General features: G+C 36.2%; 2 protein-coding genes across 2 annotated transcripts in view; one reads left to right on the top strand and one right to left on the bottom strand.

The window, feature by feature from the left end:
• The window catches only part of TENM3 (teneurin transmembrane protein 3), a 2,501,300-nt gene that overhangs the window by 158,854 nt on the left and 2,324,569 nt on the right, over positions 1-17,877 (top strand). The window lies entirely within an intron of this gene.
• Positions 4,449-4,952, bottom strand: LOC116637978 (40S ribosomal protein S12). The gene has a single exon (XM_032413694.1). It carries the CDS (start codon positions 4,874-4,876, stop codon positions 4,478-4,480), a length of 399 nt encoding a protein of 132 aa, XP_032269585.1. The 5' UTR covers positions 4,877-4,952; the 3' UTR covers positions 4,449-4,477.

Here is a 17,877-nt window from a genome sequence, read left to right as displayed (position 1 = left end):
TCTTTCTTTCTTTCTTTCTTTCTTTCTTTCTTTCTTTCTTTCTTTCTATTTCTTTCTTTCTTTCTCAATTTTGTTCTCTTCTGACCAATTTCAAGTGACCTGTCTTTCCTTCACAGATCCTTTCTCCAGTTTGATCCAGTCTGATGTTAATGCTCTCTGTTGGATTTTTCATTTTATTCATCGTATGCTTTAGTTCCATATTTTCTTCTTGGTCTCTGTCAGACTTCCTGTGGATATTGTGAATTGTTTTTCCAGATTCCGTTGAATTGTTTTTCTGTGTTTTCTTATATCAGCGAGCATCCTTAAAACAACTATTTTGAATTCTTTATTGAGCAAATTACAGATCTCCACTTTTCATGGGTTGGTTACTGGACAGTTATTGTGTTCCTTTGGTGGTGTCACATGTCCTTAATTTTTCGTGTTCCTTGAAGTCTTATGTTGTTGTCTTCACATTTGAAGGAGTCACCTCCTCCAGTCTTACTGACTGGCTTTGGGAGAGAAACACTTTTCTTGTATCCTGTTTGGGATTCTAAATCTTTCCCAAGCTTTTCTATGTATATTCCTGCTCCACATATCTTATTCACTTCTGAGGGAAATTCTTAATATTGAATGCTTTCTCTCAGTCTTACAAAGCCAGGCCAAGTGCTTATAACTTCCTTCTTGCTTTCCCTAGGATGCTGCTAGTTGCTCAAGTGTATTTGCTTTCTCCCAGTCCTACAGAGGCAGACCAGTTATCTGCACATGCTTGCTTGCCATTTGCTAAAGCTTGCTGTCTCTGTCCTGGGGACATGCACAGGCAGCCCTCCATCAGGTGAGGGGATTTGTGGGTAAGACATGTGAAGCATTGGGGATGTCCCTGGGCCAGTTGGGGGATCCATGGGCTAGCATTTTTATTGGCTCATGGGTGTGTTTCCTGATGAAGTCAACGAAGGATTTACTAGAATTTGCATTCCTTTGATGCCCTCTAAGTGTCCTGGCTGCTGGTCTTCCAGCTGCTCCCTTCTTGTAGGCATGTACACACCTCAGTATTCCAGATAGGATGAGAAAGAAGTGGGTCTCTTTGGCTGTGTCTTGCAAAGCTGGGGAAGCTGGGTGCTCACTCACATGCTCTCCCTTTTCCCTTTGGAGAAACCAGGACCAAAATGGTCTCCCTTCTTAGCATGGAGCTATGCGGCCTTAGAAGAGGGGTGACATGGGTAAAGTACAACCATTCCTCTTATCCCCTTCAATTCATTCACTCTTATTTTCGTTGTTTTGTTTGTTTGTTTCTGTATTGTTTTGCTTTGCTTTCTGTTCCAGTAGTGTGCTGAGGTTTCCACAATGGCACTTTCTTCCATGGGTGATTGTTTAAATCATTGTTCTTTAAGGGGAAGCTGGTAGAAAATGTCTATTCCATCAAATTGATGACATCACTCTCCAGAAAGATCTTGTTCATTTTCTTTCCCTTTTATCTGCTAAATTATATGTCTTTCGTAGTTAAGGTATATATGTAATTCTAAATTTGATCATCAAATCTTTCTTGTATATTTTTCAGACATCTTTTCCTAAGTTTTTTCTTGTTTTTTAAACTTCTAATTATTTGTTCTAAAATCCTTTTCATTTTTATATGGAAAACTTTAGCAGTCTTTTTCTTTGCAGTTGGCACTACTTTTGTATTGAAACTGTTATTTTCTACTTCAAAAAATATAAAGAATTCTTTTTGTAATGTTACATGTTTATTTATTTTTTATTTTTTGTTTACCTTTAAGTTTATGTTCAATAAAAATTATATTTATGATATGAGGCATACTAATTAATTCTGTTTTTTTTTCCATTTATTGAATAATTCATCCTTTCACAATGAAATATAATGACACCTCTATCATGTGTTATGGACTTTTTCTGAGTTCCTTCTCAGCCTGTGTTCTAATTAATTCAGGCCACTGGGTATTGTTTTAAATATTCTAACTTAAATTTTATTATAGAAAACTTGTCCTTTTAGGTAAGTACCCATACCTTGTTCTCTTCTAATTTGTCTTAAATATTGGATATCCATTCATCCAAATAAATTTCAGCATCAGATGTATAAGTTCAGTAAAAGAGACCTATTGCAATAGTTAACATCTTGATGGTACTTAAATAATATATTAAAAGCTATATCTATCTAGAACTCACTGTGTGCCAGGCACTCTTTTATGTGCTTATATGCATTTATTTATTTTATCCTCATAACAATATTATGAGGTAGATATTTAATTGCATGCATTTTAAAAGGCATGGAGAGTTGAAGAACCTTGTCTTATTTCATATGGGTAGAAAGTGGTGAAGTTGGCAGTCCAACCCAGTTTGTCTGGCTTTTGTCATTGTTCTTCTACTGAGAGTACTACTCTATGATGTCTCTTAGTTCTCTATCCTAGTGTATTATTAAATGCACCTCTTTCCCCCTTAACTTTTTTATTCTTCATACATTACACTGCAAACTATGTAAGAACAGATAATTTTTTTCTGTTTTTTTTTTTTTTTTCCACTATTATATTTCCAGCTCTTAGAATGGTTCCTGGCACAAATTAGATACCCAATAAACATTTCTCAGAATTATTGAATTTCCATTATGTTAAATCTTAGAGCATAAAAATACCCAAAACTCTGAACTGTCTAGGACTCTTTGGAAAGATTCATTTTTCTATTAACATTATCCTTCCACTACATCAATAAATAGTGTATTATTTTCATTTTTAAAAACTATACTGTCATCTATTTATTTATCCATTTTCAAAGTATTATACATTTCTGTCTGCCAACTGAAGGTGATACTGTCACATCCTAATCATCTTTTATAAATAGAAGACTAAAACAAAACATTTTGTGTGCATCTCATGTGAATTATGAAGAACTACCAGCCTTGATATGTTTCCCCAAGACCAGTACCTTAGGAGCTAAGAATTCCTAATGTGTTAGACCTTTTTTATAGTTATTACATCCCTATGGTGAATGCCATGCAAACATTAGAAAATTTGGTCTTAGATGTAATTTTTTCCCTATAGTCTGATGTAAATATTTATCAGTTTGTCTTTCTAGGTAAAGAATATGCTGTGTGTCTGTCTAACTGCTCTTCTTCATTTTCCTGGAACAAAGTTTCTCCATTCTTCATAGGATATTGATTATTAGAATCCTCGTCTAGAACACATATTGTACATAAGAATATTACTCTGACTGACTTATTCCTGGTGAGGTTCTTTGATATATTCATTATTATACATCTCATTTGTGACCAAGCTGATCCTTCACAGGATTATAATATTCTAGTTCTTCACATATTATTTCCATAATATTCTTAAGATTTACCCATCAGCTGGATGGTTTTATTTTTTGCAAGTTTCTAATTTTGTCACCATTTAAATATACCATATAAGTATCTCACATTTTTAATCCATTTTTAAAAGTTTTAAAATTTATATAAAGATATTTTTTCCTAATTATACTTTGGAGAATACAGGCATTAACCTGTCCTTCAGGCAAGGATCAAATGAAGAGGGTGGTATTGTTGATCTCACTGCTTAGAGAAACCAAGAACAGTGAGAATATGGTCCCTGTCCTACCTAAAAGATTTCACAATTGAATGGAAGAGAGAATCATCAAAAAAATAAGTCATGATGCATTATACTTATTGCCATAGAGGATAAGCTGCAGCCTTGGCTTGGCTTCACTGAGTGGGCTAATAGAAAGCTGAGGATGGGTAAAGCATTTCCAGGTGAAAAGTGAGGATATATTATAGAGGAAACAACATTTGCAAGTATAATGGAAGCAGGAAAGAGCTGGGGATATGAGAAAATGGGAATACAGTGTGACTTGAATGAAGATAAAATAGCAAAAGATGAGTTAGGGCCAGACCATAATGGGCCTTTTCCTTAATAAACATGCTCTCAATTAAGCATCAGCTCTTTTTATTTTAAGTTTCTTGTGTTTGTGTTTTTGAATAAGTTTTTTTTTTAAATAAAAAAAATATGATATATTAAGTTCTATGTCCTAGTTCAAATAAGATTATGTGGAATATTCTGGGAACTTATTATAAATATTGTTTTCATGGTAAAATCATTTTGCAAATTGGGACAACTTATTAACCAATTTGTGAAACACAATCCTTTTCCAATCTGGGTACTTCCTCTAATTTTTTGTAAAAATTTGTTTTTTTCCACTACTTAAAATCTTTAAGTCAAATGCTGTTCTCTGAGAATGCTTGGAGACCATTACTGGACTGATCTCTTCCAAAGTGCTGAACACTTAATTTGCCTGGGTCAACTCCCAAAACCAAGAGGTGGTAACGTTTACCTCTGCTTTTGTCTGTTGTTTCATTGCTGAAGGTCACCATTAATGGAATTACTTTGATATTTGGGGATAAACTTTGAGAAACATATGCACTATATAGTCTTAAAACTGAAAACTGTATTTTGTGTGTGTGTGTGTGTGTGTGTGTGGAACAAGAACCAAGTTTATTTGTTCATTTCTTGCACTTGAAGTATTCCTCAATGACATCCTTCGCCTGAGACTCTTTGCCATAGTCCTTAACCACCACACAACTGCAACCAACCACTTTACGGGGTTTTCCCTCTCTGTCAATTTTACAGAGGCCTACCCATTCCCCTAGTTTCTTGTTGTCATCAACCTTGATTAGGTTGATTTGGTGTTCAGCACAAAGGGCCTCCACCAACTTGACATACATAGGCTCATCACAGTTGGATGCAAGCACACAAAGATGGGCCTGGCGCTTGTCCAAGGCTTTGGCAGCTTCGCGAATTCCACGTGCTAGGCCATCGTGGATGAGGGCGGTCTTAAGCACCTCTTGTAAAGCAGTATTAACGTCCATTACACCTCCAGCCGCAATGCCTTCCTCGGCCATGGCGGTGGATTACGAGTGTAGCCGAATCTTGACTGCACGCGACCTTCCGCCTCCGCACCACTCGGCGGCGGCAGGGAAAGAGTGAAAACTGTATTATTAACATAATCACTATATACTTTCTGATTCAGTGCAAAAGAGTGACAGCAATCACTCCTAAATTATGTTTTGTCATTATGAGGAATCTCTTCAGTTGGAAAATAAATGCTTAAAACTCTAGGTTCTCCATGATTACTAAATCTCATTTTGACTGGATAAAATGTCATTATTAGGCAATTTCTGTATGAGAATCCCTCACTCACCTTGATGGCTGAAAACTGATGATTTACCAACATTTTTTTATTCTCATAATCTTGTATTTTATATAATAACCATTATCTTATCTTTATCTTGTGGTTTTATCATTAAGTTTGCTTCCATAGAATTGGTCAACATGATCTCATGGGTTCATACGAACTTGATCATGTTCTGTTTGGACTTTATTCCTCCTTATGTTACTTGCATTCCAGAACTCATTTCCATCTGCTCTGAATGGCAAACTGGCTGTATATTGATTCAACAAGAGTAAAAGCTGGAGATTTTATATCTAATAATAATTTATACAGACAGGCAGGCAAATCAAATTTATTGAATTTGCAAAAAAAAAAAAAAAAAAAAAAAAAATAGTGGGGAAGTCTTTACTGGAAACGTGAAGGAAATAATATGATTTCCCCTGCTTGATGCTTGATTCTTTGGGGGTGAAGTAACTTCTGTTGAGCAACTGTAATTAAAGATCAGTGATCTGAAAGAGCTAATTATCCAAGATCAATGTTGATGGTATTTTAAAAGTTTCATATCAACCTCACGATGTTTATGTCATGGGAGATTTTATTTTTCAGCACACACACACACAAAAATATTAGCACTTTCATTAGATAAAGTGTATAAAACTCAAATATCATCCAGTAATTTCATACTTGGCAAATACAATATGAAGTTGAAATTTATTTCAATTACAGTTCTTTTCCCACATGCTAAAGCTATTTTAACCTTTAGCAGCATACAATTATTTCAGAATAGATCATTTTTAATGATTCATTATGTATGAGGTCATTTAACAATGCAATTAGCTTTGTGATGAAATTTCTATTCTTTTGATCATTCTGTACCTATAATGAATGAGGAGAGTTTTACATCTAATTTTCTGAAATTAGAAGATTAAAGATAGAAACAGACTCTTGTATTTAAATGACTAGACTCAAAATGACTACACTGCATTAGTCTTTCAGATGTGCACCTAGAATTGCAGAACTTTGACTGCACTGTTACTGTTTTGTTTTTTTTTTTTCCATTATTCGTTCAACAGATTCCTTGGTACTGTGCGGCCTGCTTCCGTTATCACCCACGTTTTCAGAATGTGCTGGAGATTAAAAAATAGGGCTTGCAACTTCTCAGGAAGGACATGCATTAGTATATTGTGCAGAAGACTAAGAAATGTGGCCCCAAAAGGCTAGAATATAATTTTTGAAGCCCTGTGCAAATATTGCAATGTGCTATAGAAACAGTAGTTTTTTGTTACATATTTTTTATTATCATTGGCTAGATATTTACTATATATATATTCAGTTAAGTCATATTGTGTTTTTATTTCCAAGCTTTGTGTTTCATACTAGTTAATCACTGAGGCATTGCATTTTTCATTTAAAATGGGTTTCAAATCAAGAGTAACTTTTATAGTTGATGAAACTTATATGGGCTTTTATTCTCCATCCTGTAAACACGAAGAGATTCAATTGATGTGAAAAAAGATAAAATGAGTTCTAGATCTGTTAAGATTTGGTTAAGGATGAAAACATAGCTGAAGCACATTATATACATATATATGTCTTTGTGATTTAAAATAATACTCTCACGTTACTTGCTGTTTTGGCTCATCATAAGAAAACATAATTTTATATTGAATTGACTGATGGTTTATCTTAAAAATTTTAAAGCTGTATATGTCTGTGGATTAAGTTTTATTACCAGTGGGTTGAATTTTGCTCCCCCCCACAAAAGAAGCTATCCAATGAACCATCTTTAATGAAGTTGATATCAAAGTTATATAAAAATAATTTTCAGAAACATGATTGGAAAAACTATTAAATAAGAGTATAATTATTTTCATAGACACAAGTACCATTCCTCTGTATTTAATATATCTTTTAAAGTAAAATTGCTGTTAGTATGACTGTTTTTGAATTGATAAATAAGATAAATTTTAAAAAACCTCCCTTAATATAGTCAATTCCTCATTAAGAATGATTATAAAGAGATTTAGTACAATGGATAACTCCAAACTCATTCATATTGGATTTTGAAATATTTGCCCTTAGAAATGCTTGACCTACCTATAACTCTATCTGAAATTTTACAATTCTTAATGAAGCCACATTAGCAGGGACATTAGCTGATGGCCTAAATTTCCACACCTGCCCCAAACTATAATAAGATTTATGTAACCAGAACTCTTTGTGGAGAAATACAGCAAGAGTTTTTTGTACTTGGAAAAAAAACCCAGAGGAGAATTATGTTTTCCTCATTATATTTGTGATTTGAAAGAGGAGATATTAATCTTTTATCCTAACAGAAACAGAACTCTAACATTTGAAATGACATAAGGAAATTATACTTACACACATAAACTTAAATATATTGAGTTTTACTGACAGGAAGTTGTAATTAAGATCTTACATTAAAAGTTAATTAGTCTGAAGTATAGATTATTTTTGCCTGAGGAAAAATTAGAAGTGACTGTACAATATATATTTTTTTACAGATCAAAAATAAAATCCATATGTTTATAGTTTAAATGAACTAAATGAGGGACGTTCTCACTCCAGAATGGTTTTATTTCTGCATATAGTCAAAAGCACAGACACTTTTGATAATATCTTTGTTTACCTATTACCTAAGAACTCATTTGTGCAGTTAAGAATTATGACAGAAAACCCACCTGTGTTAGTTTCCTAGGCTGCCTTAACAAAATACCACAAACTGGGTCACTGAAAGCAACAAAAATTTATTCTCTCAGAGTTATTGAAGTGAGAAGTTCGAAAGCAAGGTATTAGCAGGACGAAGTTGCCTTTGAAGTTTCTAGGAAGAATCATTTGCCTTTTCTTAGCTTCTGGTGGCTCCTGGAAATCCTTGGCATCCCCTGGCTAACAGCTGTATCACTTACTGTGTCTTCAGGCCTTCTTCCCTGTGTGTCCTGTCATCTTCTTATAAGTAGACAATTCACTGGGGCCAGTGCCCATCCTAATCCAGTATGATCTCATCTTAACTTGATTATATATGCAAAGACTCTGTTTCTAAATAAGGGCACTTTCAGAAGTAGTGGGGGTTAGGCCATGAGGAGATCTTTTTGGGGGACAAATTCAACCCACTAAAACATCCTCTTCTGAATTTCATGAGTAACATCTAGATGGATATGAATATGTTGCTCTGATCCATTATGAATTAGTGAAGGGGAAATTTCCAGGCTCAGGGGCTCTTCTCTCTCCCAGCTTGTCCACATGTTTCTGTGGTAAGACTATTACTGATCTGGACACCATCAAATCTTCTGTTGCTCATTCTCCATGCTAGACCTCCTCTAGTTTCTACATATCTCCTGCCTGTTTTTATTCCAATCAGGGTTGGATCTGTAACTCCAGATTGAGCTAATTCTGTGAAAGGCAGCTATGGGCCCCTGTTTCTTGTTTCGTTTTGTTTCCATACTGGGGTAAGATAGACAGATAAATAGACCGACCATCCTCCAACATACACACCAAGAGAAGTGGAGGCACATTATTTCATTGGAGACAATCAGGAATTAGCATGTCTTAAGAGGAAAGATAATTTAAAACACCATTCATAATAGAATCAGGGATAAAAAGTGTGTATTCAAAATGGAAAATTTTGTCACATTTTCTGTTTGTAGAATTTTTTTCATGATCTTGCTTTATGTTAATTATCAAAGCAGTACAATACTGAGGAAATTTCCTAGCAAAGAAGATCTCTAGAAGATTTGTATATGCAATACTTGCTCACTTGAGATAATTAACTATTTTGATTAGTACATGAATATATAAATGAACTCTGTAAATTGAGACCAGACTTTGTTTTAAAATGATTCTTTGAAGACTTGTAAATGTTATTTTACTATCTTTGTAATTGAATATAACTTGGAATATAAAAGTTGTATGGCTTCCCTTCATTTAGCACCTCCCCCCCCAAAAAAACCCTCTTTCTTTCTAATATCTAATGAATAAATACTGACTTCCTTCTGGAAAGTTGTACACACACACACACACACACACCCACGCAAATGGCAGGACTACTTTCAATAATTTGACTTTTATATTTTAGCCCACTCCTTAACTAATATTATCTTCACAGACCTAGATATCACTTGTAGTAATTAAAATAATTATATATTATCCCCAAAGGAAATACTGTTACCTGTAAGAAAGCCATTTCCTCAGTGAAAACAAAGGAATTATTAGCCACATAAAGGCAGCATGTAAAAAACAGAATTCAGTGTGTTTATTTTTCTGTTTTTATTTTTGTCTCTTATTTTAATCTTTTGTGGTCTTTCTAAAAGAAGCATGCTTGAGACTTTCTTACATACAAAGATCAGTCACTTATGAGATAATAATATTAAAAAATCTGCACTAATCTTATTCTGTTTGCTCAGTGATCTCTTTTGGAATCCTTTACCCAATGCATGCACAAACAGTTTAATTAGTTGAGATACTACAAATCTCCAGCAGATATCACTTTTTGATGAGTTGCAGAAAAGGCATGTGACGATTATTTTTTAGAGAATGAGGAGTTAATGAATTGGCACATTTTCAAAATTCTAGTTAAAATCTCCAAAATACTATTTTGTGTTATATCGTTTGTAAGGCAGGCTTTATTCTTACAATTCATTATAAATATTTATTAAATAAAAGGTGCACTTGTATGTGGAAATGTAAGATTGTAAACTTTTAAAAAAAGGATTTTGACAGAAAAGGCACACTAAAAAATGTATTCACATGGTCCTCTTTGAAAAAGATTAGGAGCCATTAACGTGTCAATGAAAACTCAAAATTCACATGATTATTTCCCCAACTCTTACACAAAGTTAGTAGTAGTATTGTGTTTCAACAACTACTAACTGAGTGATAGCTCATTTAGAAAAAATAAAAGGAATAATGTTGTTATAATCTTCCCGTGAATCAATTTTCCAAAAAGAAGCATTTTTGTGATCAAGAAGAAATAGTAGCTATTCATGAGCCTCATTACCTACTTGCATATGGCTCTAATGAAATAGATAAATGGCTTAAATTTTTTTTGTCTGTATGGTTTTAAACAAATACTCATTCTTACTCAGAACTAGAATATTCCTGAGTATCTTTGGAATAGCTTACAGGCAAAGCGTCACAAGTAGGGCTCAATCCTATCTGCTATTATCATAAAGCCATTTATCGGTGTTCTAATGCAACATGTTTTCTTGGTTAGCTCTGAAGTTTTCTGTTTCTGGGATATGTATTATCTCAAACAAGGTCTTAGCCTGGAGAGCACTAGGAGCACATCTACTTTAATAGAGAGAGCCCACAGACTTGCTCTCAAACTACTGACAGATCTCTTTGCTTGGAACGTTCAGCACAAGTTGGCTGTTCAATTATGGCAGTTGTTAAGAGGAAGTACAAGTAGAATTCCCTGCTCTTAGTTGAAATAGCGGAAGTTCAGACAAAACATGGACCCGTGCCCTTGGCTATTTTAACTGCTTTGCCTCTAGACACCTGCAGCCTGGGCAGGACGTGGGTGTTCATTCTGAACATTGGCATTGGTTCTACACTTCCTGTTTTGGCCTCATATTTTGAACATTCCAGATTAGCACTGGGTCCTATTGGTGAGAATGGATCCTATAGGAAATATGGCTTGATGTCGTTCAATGGGACACCACCTGAAGATTCCAAAATCCTATTAAAAAAAGGAAAGAGAGAGCAGGAGGGAGGGAGGGAGCTAGGTGACTGTATGCTTGTCTTATAAAGAGAGCTCCTGTTGCCTCATGTGGGAAAGTATAGCACAGTCAAAAATGTGGAACAGGAAGGCGGACCAAGCAAGAAGGAGAAAGTCTGAAAAGAGTCACGTTACTGAAGAGCTTTTGGTCGAGGTGCCTTTTTCCTTGCTACATGTTGAGGAGCAGCCAGATGGCAGAAGATGCAGAGATGGTCACTGTAGTGGCGTGATCACAGCAATGTGGGCGGGTGAGGTAGTCTCGCCCCAGCCTCACCTGTGAGCAGGGCTGACAGCGCGTAGGTCCCTGATGACTCACGCAGGCTCTGAGTCCCGGTGCCCCGTATCGAACCTCCTGTGCGGGCGTGATGCTGAACTCCTGTGAAATGGAAGTCACACATGCATATTCAGTTTGCAAGGAAGGAGAAAAGAAATATATGTGATTTGAGGAGGCAGAAATTCCATTCGCTGGAAATTTGTTAATTTGCACGTTGGCAAACTGCAAACGTAGACCTTGGCATGAAAATGAGTCCTGTGGATTTTTACATGTAAGTGCAAATTAGGAAAGGACTACTAGTTCTGTCATGTATGAGGGCGAAACATGTGGCATTCAGCCCTCCACTACATAATGAAGGAGAAATGTCATCTTTTTTCATCTAACAATAACTTAGGCACTGTTTGTATTTCTATACTTTGTTACTTTTTCTTTTGTAATCAACAGCTACTCAATTTGAGAGCCGGTTATAGTCATCCTTTTAAATTTAGCTTTTATAATAAAATTTTTTGAGAGTAGGTGAATTTTAAAATACCCCAACATTTACTATTTTGGCAAAGAAACATGTTCAAGAGCCGACAGCACTTTTCCTTTGTTGCAAAGCATGGGAGATTTTTGACGCTGCTGTCAGCAGAGATAATTAATATTTCTTCTAACGTGTTGTTTAGAAATGAGATAGATATGAAATCCACACTTTCTATTTCTACTTGATATTGGATGGCAAAAAATATAAGAGAAGAAATACTGCTCTTATAAGAAGTAGTGCCCCTGTAATGAAGGTGGGACGCATTTTGTTAATTGGTTCCTTTTATATTCACTTGTTTGATTTTGTAATAAATATTTCCTGAGTGCCTACTACATGCAAACAATGCTGACCAGCAAATCTGTTACATTCTGTTTGAAGACACAGGTGTTTAACTTCTAATTGCAGATTAAGTAATTATGACTGCTGTAAGTGTTATAAAAGAGAAGTGCAGAGTAATATGAGAGAGTGAAACAGGGAGTCGGAAAAAGCTTCCTTGAGAACCTTTAAACAGAGCATTGACAGACAGGAATTATCTGAGCATGATGGGGAAGGGAGGAGAGCAAGGCTCTCCAGGAGGCAGAAGGAACAGCATGTGCAAGACTTTCAGGCTAGGAGGAACTGGCCCTTTTACAGAAATGAAGGAAGAGATGCAGAGCTAGAAAGCAGAACACAGACTGGGAAGGGCCCACAGGATGATGCAGGGCTTTGTAAGTCATGTCAAGAATTTTGCTCCGTGTTATTTAGTGTCAAGAGAAGCCATGGGAGGGTTTTTTAAACATGTAATAAACACGGGATTTAAGGCTGGAAAATAATCTTAGGTTCATATGGTACAATTTTACATCTTAAAAGGCTAAGGCCCTAGAAGGGGAAGGGCTTTCCCCCAAGTTCCTGATGCAAGTTAGTGTGGAAGGCAGAAATAGTTTTCCTAAATTCCTCAGAATATTTTCATGGAGGTTCATAGCTACAAGGTAAGAGGCCTTGGCCTCTTCTCCTGCACAGGTAAGTTTTAGTGGGAAAAGCAGTGGAAACAGTACTGTTGCATTTACGGCAAGACTCATAATAACTGATGGGGAACTGTTGGGTCCAAAGAGATGGGAACATCAAAGAATGTTTTGTGCTAAATTAAAGTTCATATATATTAGTATTTGAAATTCATCTGTAAAAGGAATATATATACACCGCCTGCTTCCCTTTCCCCACTCCCATCAAGCCACCCACTCCCAGATCCTATTTAATTGTAATTAGCTCATTTAGAAGTAACAACAGAAAACCTGTACCTGATTCACCTAATTGTATGGCTATCATGGTTTAAAACATGTTGAAATCTAGACAAAGAGGCAGGATTGTTTCTTAAGAGTATTGGCTCTGAATCCTAACTACCTGAGTTGAAAATATAGCTTCATATATTCTGCATTTGGGATGTTGGCAAAATGACTTAACCTCCATATCCCTTAGAGAGAGGAGAGAGAGGGAGATGAGAGTGAGTTTCTAGGGATTAAAAGAATTAATGAAGTAAATTAATACACTTAATTAATAAAATTACTGAGTATATTTCCAGTCATGTAGTAAGCATATAATAAATATCAACCAGAAATAAATATTAACCAGAATATTTCTATTGTTATTAGGAAAAAACTTTAGGGGCGCCTGGGTGGTGCAGTCACTTAAGCCTCTGGCTCTTAGTTTTGGATCAGGTCCCGATCTCAGGGTCCTGAGATCCAGCCCTAAGGCTGGCTCCATGCTCAGCAGGGAGTCTGCTTAAGCCTCTCTCTCCATCTCCCTCTGCCCCTCCCATTCCTCTTGTTCTCTCACTCTCTCTCTAAAATAAGTAAATAAATCTTTTTTTATAATTAATTTATTTGAGAGAGGGAGAGAGAGAGATACAGAGAGAGAGAGCATGAGCAGGGAGGAGGAGGCAGAGTGAGAGGGAGAAGCAGACTCCCCACTGAACAGAAAAGGGATATGGGGCTCCATCCCAGGACCCTGGGATCATGACCTGAGCCAAAGGCAGATGCTTAACTGACTGAACCACCCAGGCGCCCCATAAATAAATCTTAAAAAAAAATAAAAAGGCAAACTTTAAAGAATTAGCTGGATGGATATAGGCAGGAAACAACAGTTATGATGAACCTGGTCTCATAATTCTTTATTAATATTTAATCTGCCATCTTCCCTGGACAGTGAGGAGTAGACTGAATTTCCTTACTGTAGATGAGGGAGAAAATTCCGTTTAGTCAAGATGATTGGAATTTATCACAAGTGATTTATTTTATGAAATGATTATAAAAATATCCAGACCTTATCCTTACTTTTACCTCATAATACACACATACACACACAGACATGAAAGGTTTTACAAACAAAATACTTAAAATCATCACAAAACCTGCTTCCCAGGCCTATCTTCTGGGTTATCAGAGTCACCTGCTTTGTCCTTTATGTTGCATTCTGCTCTGTAAGGCAGATATCCTGGCTATCTTGGACTTATGTGATCCCTGCATGCATGGAGAAAATTGATGGAGAAAGGAGAGAACTTGTGAGAATAACAACAAAGACTTTTGTCCTCATCCTGAGATGACTTCTATGAGCTCAGCTTCTGAGATTCACCTGTATAATGTAGTAGAGATACAGGTTCCTTTTATATTACTTTTCCAATAGAAGTCAGACAGCCATGACCTTAGGCCATGAGACATTACTTTTTCAGCCAAACTTTGTGACTGTTTCCTAAAAAACTCATTTGCATCCAGAACCTCCAAGTGTCTGTTCCTTGTGTCTTTCACATCTAAAATTTGCACCTTGCCCTACCCTTCTCTCTGTCATACAACTCTCCCCATATTTTATTTTTTATTTTTTTTAAAGATTTTATTTTTATTTATTTGAGAGAGACAGAGAGAAAAGCAGGGGGAGCTGCAGGAAGAGGGAGAGGGAGAAGCAAGATCCCCGCCGAGCAGGGAGCCCGATGCGGGGCTCGATCCCAGGACCCTGGGATCATGACCTGAGCCGAAGGCAGATGCTTAACCAACTGAGCCACCCAGGCACCCCGCTCTCCCCATGTTTTAGTACTAGGTTGCCATCTGCTGAAAACTTCCCTACCACCAAGGCCAAATAATGTTTCTAGTCACTGATTTCTTGAAGAAATATCTCTCTGCTTTTCTAATTTAAAATTTTTCCAAAGAAGACATACAGATGGCCAGCAGACACATGAAAAGATGCTCAACATCACTCATCATCAGGGGAATGCAAATCAAAACTACAATGAGATATCACCTTACACCTGTCAGAATGGCTAAAATCAACAACACAAGAAACAACAGGTGTTGGCAAGGATGTGGAGAAAGGGGAACCCTCTTGCACTGTTGGTGGGAGGCAAACTGGTTCAGATACTCTGGAAAACAGTACGACGTCTCTCAAAAAGTCATGATCCAGCAATTGCACTACTACATATTTACCTCAAAAATACAAAAATATGAATTCAAAGGGATACATGTACCCCAATGTTTAAAGCAGCATTATCTAGAAAAGCCACATTATGGAAACAGCTCAACTTTCCATCTACTGATGAATGTATAATGAAGTGTTGTGTGTGTATACACACACACACACACATATATATATAATGGAATAATATATAATGAAGAATGTATATATAATGAATGTATAACAAAATGGTGTGTGTGTGTGTATGTATGTATGTGTGTGTATATATATATATATATATATATATATAATGGAATATTACTCAGCTATAAAAAGGAATAAAATCTTGCCATTTGCAATGACATGGATGGAGCTAGAGGGTATTATGCTAAGCAAAATAAGTCAGAGAAAGACAAATACCATGTGATTTAATTCATATATGGAATTTAAGAAAGAAAACAAATGAACAAAGTGGGGAAAAAGGGAGAAAGAGAGCAAACCAAGAAACAGGCTCTTAACTCTAGAGAACAAACTAATGGTTACCAGAGGGGAGGTGGGTGGGGGGATGGGTTAACTAGGTGATGGGGATTCAGGAGGGCACTTGTGATGAGCACAAGGTGATGTATGGAAGTGTTGAATCACTATATTGTACATCTGGCACTAATATTGCACTCTATGTTAACTAATTGGAATTTAAATTTAAAAAATTAACAAATGAATTATGCCACTAAATCAGCCTTTCACAGATAGGGTGTGTTTCTTCCTTAAAAGTCAAACCTAATTTTCTAGTGAGCCAGGATTGTGACTTGTACTTACTCGTGTTCACAGGAATATCCAACAGAGACTTATTGAAGATCATAGATTTAAAGATTACACTGACAAATAATTGAATGGTGGGCAGGCCACTTCTGTTCCATCCTTCCCACCCTAAAAATTGTAAAAGGGAAAGTTACTCCGAAACCTGGCAAGTCCATAGGATTGCTTGCTGCTGTGTTTTATGGTACCTGGATATAACTTCCACACAGACCAAAGTGAAAAAAAAAGTTTTCATATTTACATATAATTCAGCCATGTGAAGAGAAAACTATTCTTACAAACCCCCAAAGGAGAGTTTTTCACATTTTTCATATTTAAAGTGCACAAAGTCAGTAAATTCACAAGTAAACAGAGAGCTTGTTCTTTTGAGAGCAGCATCTTGGGGTTTAGTCTACCAAATCACACTACATATGCAAATGTCATTTGAATGCAGTTTAGCTGCATGCAAAGCGGTACAGAAATCTCAAGGGTCAAAGATTTGAAAATATTTGCAGCATGAAAATCATAGAGGCAAATGTTTGATGTACAGATGTGTGTACTAAAATAGGTCACGGTTAGATTGGTTCATCTATTTTATTCAATCCCTTATTTGGAATTATTTACTAGGGTTTTTTTTTTTTTTAAGTATGTGTGACTTGGGTTTCAGTACTACAATGAATTCAAAATGGTGTTCCAGAATCAATATTAGTTCCAAATATAGCATATATTTACTATGCGGATGGTAGGGGATTTGTAGAAATCTCTAGGAACACTATAAATCTAATGTAAAAAAAAATTAGTTTGTTTTGTTTTGTTTTTGTGCGCTCGCTCTCTCTCTCTCTCTCCCTCCCTCCCTTCCTCTTTCTGATTAGGCATGTTTGTGAACTCCAAGGGGTCTGCCCTCTGTCATGTTTCTCTGGATTTACATTATTTTTCATTCTCTAGTCGAGGAACTTGGTTGTCTTAACTTCCTCACATATATGTTTCTAGGTTATAAATAACTTAAGTTCTAACGTTTGAGATATTCTTTAACATATTTCCAACTTGTAAGATGTAACCAACTCTTTAACTCAGCAATACACCATTATCATTAGGCATGTGTTATGAAACTTAATATTAAATATTGAAAAAAATAACAGAATCCAATAGGTATCTTAAATAAACTCATTCTAAAAGACAAACAGCCAGAAAGTCAATCAGACTAAAAGTTTCCAATATTTTTAGTACTGAGATCATTTACTATTTTATTTATTCATTCCCTAAATGTTTATTGAGCCCTGCTCTTCCCTAAGCATTCTGGTGGGAACAGGGATGTCATCATGAACAAGAAGATTTGGACCCTGCTCTAGGGAGTGAGTGGTCTAGAAAGTTGAACAGAGCTATTAAAAATGAAAACAAACAAGGACACCTGGGTGGCTCAGTTGTTTTAAGCATCTGCCTTCGGCTCAGGTCATGATCCCAGGGTCCTGGGATGGAGCCCTGAACCCCGCATCAGGCTCCTTGCTCCACAGGAAGCCTGCTTCTTCCTCTCCCACTCCCCCTGCTTGTTTTCCCTCTCTCACTGTGTCTCTCTCTGTCAAATAAAGAAATAAAATCTTTAAAAAAAAACAAAAACAAACAAAAAAATACAAGGAATAAATCAAAAACCAAGGGGGCAGAATGCCAAATATCCAGCTTCATAAAGAGAACTCTGTAAAAGAATGAAATATTATGGAAATCTCCTTTTTTAAAAAAATTATTTATTTGTCAGAGAGAAAACACAAGCAGCAGAATGGAGGTGAGGGTGCAGCGGGAGCTGCAGACAGAGGGAGAAGCAGGCTCCCCACTGATCAAGGAGCCTGATGCGGGACTGGATCCCAGGACTCTGGGATCATGACCTGAGTCAAAGGCAGATGCTTAACTGACTGAGCCACCCAGGCGCCCCTGGAAATCTCTCTTCATTTAATTCTACATTATAAGCCTCTTCCCTAAACTCCATTCTTAGCAAAC

This window comes from Phoca vitulina, unplaced genomic scaffold (assembly GCF_004348235.1).
Source record: "Phoca vitulina isolate PV1807 unplaced genomic scaffold, GSC_HSeal_1.0 scaffold15, whole genome shotgun sequence".
Lineage (NCBI taxonomy): Eukaryota > Metazoa > Chordata > Mammalia > Carnivora > Phocidae > Phoca > Phoca vitulina.
Note: the sequence above shows the minus strand (reverse complement) of the source record. Positions and strands in the feature narration are given on the sequence as shown.